The 10,752-nt window shown below is 36.8% G+C and overlaps 1 protein-coding gene across 1 annotated transcript; it reads right to left on the bottom strand.

Annotated features, from left to right (window-relative positions):
* Nucleotides 1-315: 315 nt before the first annotated feature.
* LOC100575258 (SET domain-containing protein SmydA-8-like) lies at nucleotides 316-6,560 on the bottom strand. Its single transcript, XM_003245098.4, has 3 exons — nucleotides 4,033-6,560; nucleotides 3,073-3,230; nucleotides 316-1,780 (listed from the first exon to the last, which is right to left on the bottom strand). The coding sequence occupies exons 1-3, from the start codon at nucleotides 5,171-5,173 to the stop codon at nucleotides 1,685-1,687; spliced, it is 1,395 nt and encodes a 464-aa protein (XP_003245146.1). The 5' UTR covers nucleotides 5,174-6,560; the 3' UTR covers nucleotides 316-1,684.
* Between the last annotated feature and the right edge of the window lie 4,192 nt (nucleotides 6,561-10,752).

Genomic DNA, 10,752 nt, shown 5'->3' with positions numbered 1-10,752 from the left:
GTATAGATCTTAAATAAATATATGATAATGTTTTCGCCATTGTTCAGTAGAAACAATATAGGAATTCGTGTACATCTTTGTGCGTAGGTATTCATCACACCACATATTATACCTACTACAATTATATACCTAAACCGTGTTTGTGGCACGTTATCAAAAATGTTTAAATTATAATACATATATATTAGTTGGCATATTTCAAATAATCATACGTCCAGGAGAAAATCCGTTATAATATTATATTGAGGTAGTATAGAATAATATTTTTAAACCGTTGACCCTATTGTTTTATTATAATACATTAATTATTGTACCTCTATTTATATTAATATATTCTTTTCAAAAGGCGCTGTGCGCTAATAGTGTTATATTTTAAGACGGTTTATTAAAAACGTTGTTAATGCTGCAAAATCGATACATGCGTTGTACTTCGGTATTATAGTTGGCAAGTGTTCGTTATACAATCCGATCTTGGCTGTTTTTCACTAGCCGAGCGAATTCGGTCTTTAAATAAACACAACAATGAATATTTTATTGCACGCGTATAAATATACACAATTGAAAACCAATTTTACGACATTATATTTGGTTAGGTGATTCTAATTTATAAAATGTAGATTTTGTGTTGACAACAACGGTCGAAATAAATAAATAATGCTTTGAGCTTACTTTTAAAACCTTTTTAGTGTCCGATTATCAAATCCTCAGATGTCACAAATTCGTACTTAATTTTAATGACCAAACAAAATACTAACAATGTACTTCTGCTATATTAATAATCAATGAAATCTATTGATTTGCTCCGTATTTGATATTCAATACTCGTGACAAAATAATCAGTTATTTTCTCATTTAAAATTAATAAATAGGTAAGTTTACATTTTCCGTTCTAGGATTTAGCCTCTCTATTATAGTCTATAATTAATAGACATGCCTAGTCGTGTTACACTTTATTCTTTCCTCATAATTGAAAAAATAATGTCGAGAGAACGTCAACATAGAAGCTGTTAGACAAAAAGGATATATTTCTTCACTGTTCATCATTCGTCGAGTTCGTTACAATTAATATTTTACATTTAAACCAATAACGTGTGTTAAAATAATTATCCTTTTAATGTAGATAATGGTTACTGGTGGCCAAAACAAAGTTTGAAAAACCTCATGAAAACCGAACATTTCAGACATCAAACTATGAATGCTACCAATACAACATCGTTTTTACATTATATTTTACTCCGTTCTTTTGCGGTTTAGCTATGAAAATAATAGTTATAAGTCGTAACCTTTTCTGTACATAATAATAATGAAATGCTGTTGTAAATATTATTCGAACCTTTTATATTTAACTTTTTTTTTATAAATATTTTAACCACATAAAATATTAGGTACATGATAGTATTATATCGATTGCAATATTACGTCGTGTACCTACAACCTACGGTTGAAACGGTTAGTAAACTCGTAAAATTAATTGCGGTCTCAGTGAAATTTATTTTATACAATGCGAATAATATGAACAAACGGTTCAAACCCTGCAGCGTTGCTCATGTGGCTTATTATGGCGATAATAGCAAAAACAAAAAAAGAACTATCGATTATAACAAAAATGGAACACTGCTATTGTACTACGGCATAATAAACATTTGACGGTGACCGAAGTATAGACATTTCAAGGATCGCATCGTCATTGTAACTGTTCGACCAAATGCATCAGATCGGGTTCGGTTTTCAGAATGACGACTGCTTCTCCAGTGTAATTCTTGATCATTTCGTCGTAGTTCTGCAGTATAATAATAATAATAAAATAATTTGTATAGTTGTGACAGATACTTAGGTATAATATTAAATCAAAACTAACCGAGTTACAATGGGTTAAAGTTAGTTTAAAAATATCTACACAAAATCGCACGGACATTTGTAAATCATAAGTTAAAAAATTTAATAATTTAGTAATTTAAATTAAAACATTAACTCGGCGTGTTATTTAGCCAATTTTTGATTTATGAGATCAAACTGTTTTAAAAAGAATTCGGTGTATCTAAATATGGTATTGATCATACGCTTTGTCATTAATGGAAAAATGGAAATTGTTATTAGCACTAGTACAATTAATAAAGGAGTTACTAATTTATAAATCGTTAAAAAAATTGTGGTATATGCAGTATTTCCTAGCTTTTCCGGAGCTTCAACCTGAGGTCACTGGAAAGAAATATTTCGTGATCCCATTAAAAGGAAACACTACACTGTATATAAGTACACTATTATAGAAATGTTAAATGATATTATCATCAAAACACTGTGTCGTAAAAAATGTTGTGCTCGCGTCATTATACTCGACTCTCAATCCCCTGGGACTCTCGGACTCTATCTATATAACGTGTATTATGAGTGTTTAAAATATTATTTTTTTTATAATTATGATTATGTAATGGGGCTCATTAACGTATCATAATTTTTTTTAACAAACTCAATTTGGTTATAACTTACAACTTTAAATATGTTGAAAAAGGTGTGTTTTCTCAAAAAAACAATGCTGATTCGATAATAAGTCTAAAAGAAAAATTAAGAAAAAATATAAACATTGATTAAAACATTTCCGCGTTGTTAAAGATAAAATCAACTGTAGATAATATAATCTCTTTAGCTATATAACCACCGCCCAAATCGTACGAAATATAGTTTATGTTTTAAAAATATAAAGTCTTAAGCAGTAAGTCCATGTTACCTATTATTGCTGAAATGTTATTGGCAGTCGTAAGTTTCAATAATTTGGGCAAAATAATGAATATACATTAGACGCAATATAAGTGTAATATATAATATTATAGTCACTTAATATCTTCAGGACGTAATACATAATGTTAGGTATTAGTGATCACTGATTAGAAATTCTTATAAAAAAAATGGAAAAAAATGGGGAGGGATATAAATTGCGAAATTTACGTAGTATATAACTATGACTTTTTTTGGGGGACACAACCTACCGATTCCGGGAACTAGGAACATGATGTTCATCAATGTTGTACATTTATAAATTTAGACATGATTGATAAAATATGATAAAACTCCTACCCGTCTGTGTTTCATCCTCTTCAGCTGTCTAAGACCGCGCACCAAGTAGTAGAGCAGTAGGCCCCGGAATCGCGTGATTCCCGGTTCCAGGACGTCGGCCAGCCGCAACAGTTGCTCGCATATGTCCGTATTGTTTTCCAGTTGTTTTGTGGACAGATCTGCACAAAACGACAATAATACGAAAATACAAAAATAGACTTTGATCCGATTGTATAATGACTAATAAATTGTCCCTTATCTCAGTGTATAAGATACGCATACAACAAACCATAATGATAATATACAGGGCGAATGACACAACATCGTCCTCATTATACACTTTATAATTATTATATTAAATATAATTTTGTCAATCATATTATGTTGGGACTTCGGAATAACGAGTTGGGTCATTTTTGTCGGTTGATTTATTTTTAATACGAATCTCTGTAATTGGCCAACTATTCGATTTATAATATATCTACGTAATAGCACGTGACCACTCTTGAATGTTCATCCTTTTTTTTTCCATCGGTTTACAAAACTTTTCAATTCATTGTCGATCAGATGAAACTTATTACATAAAACATACAGGTAATAGTGTGCATCAGCCAGCAACTGTAACTATATCAAATTTTCAAAAGTTTTTATAAAGTCCTCGAAGTTTTCTGAACAATAAGTAAGTTATTTATACCTATGTATTTGTTAGCATACATTCGAAATGTGTAAGTGACCCCCCTTAGTTTCCCGTGAATATATTTAAAAAAAAAGTATTTATATTGTTTACGGTTTTATCTCAAAAATGTTTTCTTTAATATAGGAAACTATTACTTATTTTAGCGCTTTATCGAAGATTTTTAGTGTTTTTTTTTTGTAAAATTTATCAACCGAACACTGCAGTAGGTATACACTAAAATAAGTTATATAATCTACAGAACTACAAAAACGTGTCGGGTATACCAGCCGGGTATACCAACTTACCCGAAATCCGATCAGCGTACAGTTGGGCCAGTGCGTACTTGACGCCGACTGTGACGTGGTGGTTGGCGTGCAGCGGCGGCATCGTTCCGTCACGGACCCGTTCCAGGAACCGTTCGAAACCGGCGCAGTCACGGGTCTTGGATAGCGCTCCAACGGTTTGCAGCGCGTGGGCCGCTTCGACGTCGGTAGCGAGTCGTCCGCATGTGGTGCACAACCATTGGCCCGCGGCTGTGGCCCGACCACCCGGACACTGGCCACCACCACAGGCCACCGAGCCCAGGTGCGTACCCAGTTCCACAGGATCGGCGCACCGAGCGCACGCGCACTCGAAACATTTTGCGGCCGACAGGTGACGGCGTCGGTCCCGCGTGCACCACAGCGTCTGCGTGTACGTGGCCGTGATGGGGTATCCTCGGGCTATGGGTACCGCGGCCACCACTCGGATGGTCGGCTGACCGTCAGTCTCGTCACCGATGAACACGTGTTTAGTGTTCGGCGTACAACAGTGGGCCATCATGGACGCACGCCCGTACACGGCCCGGAACTTGCGGCCACCCGGCCGTCGCACCTCGAACGCGTTGGTGTCCAGCACGGCGGCCGCCTCAAGAGCGGACCGGTGATTATGACCGTAGCCCGCCGACCGCAGACCCAATCGATCCAACACGAATGCGGCCACGTTGACAGCGTACGCACGGTACAGCGGCGTGTTCAGCCTGTCGTCCAGGTGTGACTGTAGTGACCGAAACTCCGCAGCCCGGCGGCCGTCCCGCTGGTGCAACAGCAGCATGCACCGGAGCGGCATCACGAAGCAGTAAGCGGCAGACCGACGGCTATCGTAGTGGCCGTCAATCAGCGGACATTCGGCGTCCCGGTGCACGGGCGCCGCTTCGCACCGCGGCCCGCACACCGGCCATCCACACTTCGAACACTTGTAACCCGCGGTGGGTGCGTAACACGTCAGGCAGACGGGTGGCGAGCCAGCCTTGGGGCCGACGACGAGCGGTCGTTCCTCGAGCAGCACCTCACCGGCTACGATGTCCCGAACGGCCACCCAGTGCCGACCCAGTTCTGGTGACTGGACTACCGCGTACGGCGGCGCGGCGCCGTCGTCCGTTGTCTCCGTACCACCGGACGACGACATGTACGCTGCAATATTATAATATATACTTTATACGGCGTATAGCTGCAGGGTTATCGGTAGCACTGAGACGTCCACGCGCCGTGTTATGCAGTCCGCCGCGGCCGATTGCATTCGGCGGCTATATTTCGTCCGCGCGCACCGCCCGGTCCGGTACCAAAATAATCTCTACTGCAGAGGAGGGGGAAATGGTCCGCGGGGAAGCACCAAAGGCGTCCGCCGTTGTCGCGAAATCCGCGCCACACCGTATAAATTTGCCGGTGGACGAACGAGCGTCAGGGGAGCGGTTATAATATTGTTATGACGTATAGTGGCAACGGGTAGGTACGGCGCGGGAAGGGGGAATCGGTGAAAAAAATCGCGATGAAAACAAAAAGAGGCGGCGATGACGCGTCTCGTACATGGTCTCCGCCGACGGTGTAAATAATATAATAATATATTTACGCGTATGGGCTCGTAAAACGTCCCCGCGAGGGCCTCGCGAGTGCGATATTCGCGCCTTGTCCATACCGCACCGGCGGAATAAAAAAAGAAAAACGCGGGGAAAAAGCGCTTATAATATTATATTATTATATAAAGCGTCATATTTTTACGGCGTCTCTCGTTTTTTATGGAATTCAATCTTGGACCGGCACATAAACACTGCCGTGTATGTTAAAGCGGGGTGGGTGCGTACGCAGGGTACGTCGGTGGATGTGTATAATATGGTACACGGTCGAACTTTGCTGTGAGCGACGGTCGGGACATTTTTAAAGTGTGTTTTAAACCCGCGTGGGTGTTCAATATTTAGATGGTTTCAGTGGCGTGGCGAACTAAAAATTTTCCAGAGGTTATATTATAGTCTGTCGAAAAATATGGTTTTTGCCTTTACGCTACGTAACAAAACTATCGAGACTTTGGCCGGTCCGGTCTTAATCCTGCAAGAATCTTTGCAATGATTGCCCCTCACATGTACCTATATGTATTCTTTTCCGCCGATTTGTTTGAAATAAGCGTAAAATTCAGCTGCAAAATTTAATCTGTCTACCTCTTTGCAAAATTACTATTAATTCTCAAATGGTCTACGACATAGATGTATTTTATTATCATACCCTGCAGTTGGTCGAAAACCCCTATTGAAACAGCAGACAAACAAAAGTTTGTACACGAGTGATTATATATATATATATAGGATCTCACAATCTCATGGAGTTGTTCTTTACTATTTCTGGAAGCTTATAATATTATAAACATTTATTATAAAAAATATGTGTATCGAAAAATCGTTAATTAAAAATATATAATAAGAAATCTGCAGGTACAATACATTATAGTATATACCATATACATGCGTACATGCCCGTACAGGTTGGTTGAAGATTTTATACTCGAAAATTGTATAACATCAAGTTGATCGTATTACTAGTTATTTTATATAATATTATTAACTAAAAAATTGATTCAATAATATAGAGGAAAAAGATATTATACGTTGCCAGCAACATTTTTTATTCATATTATAAATACATTTTATTAATTTTTAAAAATGTTTGAAAATATTTCCTTTTATCTTCTCGTTTTTATTTTTATTTTTAATTTGTTACGATCATACGTTTAAAGTAGGTATGAATATTCTTGGGCGTCTCTTGTTCTGTGATAAATATTTTTACCTCAGTGGAGACCCACGCTTATATCCCATTTGGTGGAGCGTGCACTTACTTGTACACAGGTACTCCGCTTTCAATCGTCAAGGAGCAAGAGGGGAGGAAAGAAATGTCTTGAACGCCGAAATTCCTCTATATTTGGATCCATCGCACCAAGTCGCTAAAACGTGAGCTTATACACGTAGGTCGGTAAGTATATAGGCAGGTGTACAGGAAGATATTATGTTTGTAGATAAGTAGGTAGGTAGGTAGATAGACAGGCAGGCAGGGGGGTAGATAGGGGTATATGTAGGTACTTATATTATATAATATTCATTAGGGTACCGCCGCCGCGTGAGCATATAAAGTCGCGCGCAGTCCGTTACTTTTGCCCTCCGTGCGCGCGCGATTTGAATAAGACCCCCATATATTTAAGTAACTTTCGGGGAGACAGATGTTTTTAGCTCGTGAAACCGTCACGCGTGGTGCGAATAGCTTGTTGTACATATTATATCTATACATATATATGCATCGTATATAATACTCTCGCATAATACTTGCACACACACACACACACACCCATAGACACAACAGACATCCCTATGTATAATATTATATTATGTATATCGTGTGTGTGTGTGTGTGTGTGTCTAAACGGAAACTGGCACTTGACGTCTTTTGAATGTTTAATGGACAACGTCGCCTCGTGCGTGCGTGCGTGCGAACTACAGCGGACTTTTAGAGAGTGTCCCGTCCGCGTGCGCGAGCTCGAATTAACGAGGGTCGACGACGTAATATTTTCCTGAAGCCGAATCCTAACCCGAAAACCCATCGGGTGACGGGACACGAGCTCGACGTATATAGTGCAGAGGGATCGTGTCACTTGTACGTATATATTATTGTGATACAAGCATACGGATGAGGCGCACGTCGTGTAGTTGTATATATTATATTACGCGCGCAGTCACTGCTAGAATATTTATATCGTCCGGAAAACTCTTTGTTTTTCTTTACACACCCGCGCGAGGGTATCGTTTTTGATATTATAGGTATACTGCGATAAACGCCGCCGCCGCCGATATATTATTATATGACTCATATAAGTACCTCTATATATAATATTATATTAAACCGTGCGTTAGAATGGCACTTGACTCTTTTGGAGGTGTTTCTCGAAATTTTCCGGTTTCCTGCAGTGCAATGCCATAATACGGTCGTATGGCAGCGGTTCTGGAACACCCAATCTCATGACTTTTGTTTCAATTATTATATTAATTGTGTACACTCTTTACAAATTAAAAATTAGTGATTACTTTGTTTAAATCGCGTGATTTACATGTTATAATGTATTGATGCTTAAATTATAAATCACAAGTGCATATAGACACGTAATTTTAAAATTTTACTGTAAAAAAATGATACTTACCTGAAATAAATAAAACATTTTTTTTTTTTTTTGTTATTATACTTCACTTATGTTTTGTTATTATTTTATCGCTACACATCTGTATATATAAAAAGACTTGTCCTGGGTGATTCATCATCGCCTAGCCGGAACTGCTGAAGCTATGGATATGACATTTTCAGTAAATGTACTTATTACTATGTATAAGCGCATTAAGAAAGGATTTTTCGAAATTCGCATTTTAAAGAGGTGCTCAAACAGGGATCTTGAGGTTCACGATGGAAATTGGAAATTTTGTTTTTATTTATTTTTTAAATAGTTGCCATTGGTTACAGTCTACAGTAGAAATTAGTATTTATTTATTATTGTTTTAAATATTATTATATGGAATTCCATTGGTTATTTGGTCAGATCAGGTACAAGCTAGCACCAAATCAAATTATTGAACAAGTTACATCCAAAAACAGTTGAACAATCATAATTTTTTTAAGTTGCAATTTTTTACTGATAACGGAGTGCACGGGTTCAGCTTGGTATGAATGTTTGTGTGTAGATTAGACCTCTGGAAAGAAGATAGATTAATTTAATAAAGACTAAATTTGGTTTTTTTTATTCATTGGATTTTAGTACGGTTAGGTTAAGTTAGGATTTTGTATTAATTGATTATATTAATCCACCGTGGGTGGAATTAAGTAAAAGCGACAAACTTTGTATAACTTTGATACTTTAGAGTTAAATCATACACTTGCGTACAAACAGCACGGGGTCCGGTAGATTGCCTACCTGATAATATACTGCTGCGAAAAAGTTAAGATAAGTTTTGAACACCACACACCGATTATTAAATAACGAATTGAACAAAGTTTGAGTCATATAGAGTTGGTACCTACATTAAACGGAGAACGAAGCAGTGGTGGTTATACATGCTGTTCAAGGGAGGGGGGGCGAAAATAAAAACAACCCTCCCCCACCCCATAGCATTCATATATATAACTATATATAATATAAAGTATATACATATAATATAAAATATACACAAGGTATTATAGGTATAAAATATAAATGTATAATAATATTGGATGTAATGTCAAAATAACAGCTTATTCGCTTCATTGATATATTAAAAATAAAATATTAAATAATACAATTCAAATTAATAGGTACTAGGTAGTGGAAATATGAAATTACAACTATTTAGAAAAATACAAATAAACGCATTTCAAAATAAATCACCAACGATCAAATAATGAATGTCTAGTACTGATAAGTGATAAGTGATAACTGTTATTAGTTATGTTAAGCGTGCCTGACCGAGACATAGAGTTGATAATATACAATACTATGATCAAGGTGGATATATATATATATATATATATCCACCTTGACTATGATAATATATTATCCGTGATTAAAACGAAAAAATATTTTGCTATCAAATCATAAAATTCAAAAATTTGTAGATAGATGATGTGGGTCAGTGATATACCAAATTTAAAAAAAAAACCAAATCCCAAGGGGGCGGTCCACCTTTCGCCCCCTCTTATAACCGCCACTGCAACGAAGTGCACGGGATCAGCTATTTTTGATAACAATATATTTATCATTATTACCGCTAGAAACATTTCAATACGTTTTCATTAACCATTTTTTATATTTACTTGCCGATCACATTAAAAAATAAAATTTGAATAAAAAATTATACATTTCAACATCCGGAGCCAAAATAATGAACCAATCACGGGCGAAGCTGTGCCGGGTCGGCTAGTCAAATATAAATGATAAATTACACACCATGTGTATACTCCGTTTTTGTATCCCGGTGTCTACGGAAAATATTGGTTCTTGATTCGGACTTCAGAGGCATAACAACGATTGTTTTGATACAAAAAAATAAAAATCTTATTAGTCTTCCGTCCACGTTGAGACGCGCCATCAACACTTTCAAAGAGAAAAAATTAATTAACTGCAAAAACCTTATTCAGAAACTTTAAAATCGATGGCAATTAATGTTAAAATATTTGCGCTGTACTTAAATTTTTTTCTCTTTTGCTCCTTGTTTAATCTTATCGTCAGCCAAGTTTCAGAATAATCTAAATAAGAACAACTACAATATTGTTAACGGTTATTTTTTAACAAGTCGCAAAAGTGTTTATTTCAAATTAAATGGAAGGAAAAAACAGCAATACTAAAACTGATGACGAAAACAGACGAAATATAATAATTGATTTGAGAAAAAAGTTAAAACTCAATCATTGGAAAATTATTGTAAATGTGTGTTGACGGATATTATTGTTCACCTAAAAAAGTCAATATAACATTTCCAGCATTCATGGTCTGCTACATTGACGTATCTACCGTATGTAATATTTTTAGTATTTATCGGGTATTTTATTGTATAACGATTTTTTTGAACAAAAATATATGTTAATATTTTTCATTAGACGGTGACGCATTTTTATTCTATTTTATACAATATAATATGTTATGGATCGTATACCCCGCCTCCATGGTTTGAAAAAAAACTTCATACCACCGAATTAGTCGAACACCGGTGA

Source organism: Acyrthosiphon pisum, chromosome A2 (assembly GCF_005508785.2).
Source record: "Acyrthosiphon pisum isolate AL4f chromosome A2, pea_aphid_22Mar2018_4r6ur, whole genome shotgun sequence".
NCBI classification, from domain to species: Eukaryota; Metazoa; Arthropoda; class Insecta; order Hemiptera; family Aphididae; genus Acyrthosiphon; species Acyrthosiphon pisum.
This window is presented reverse-complemented; position numbering and strand designations above follow the sequence as displayed.

What these genes read in the sequence shown, in the direction of transcription:
- LOC100575258 (XM_003245098.4), bottom strand. Translation starts at nt 5,173, where the DNA reads ATGTCGTCGTCCGGTGGTACGGAGACAACGGACGACGGCGCCGCGCCG. An exon ending in GTACGCTGATCGGATTTCGG is followed by an intron (nt 3,231 to 4,032) that starts GTAAGTTGGTAT and finishes CGTTTTGTGCAG; the next exon opens with ATCTGTCCACAAAACAACTG. An exon ending in AGAGGATGAAACACAGACGG is followed by an intron (nt 1,781 to 3,072) that starts GTAGGAGTTTTA and finishes ATTATACTGCAG; the next exon opens with AACTACGACGAAATGATCAA.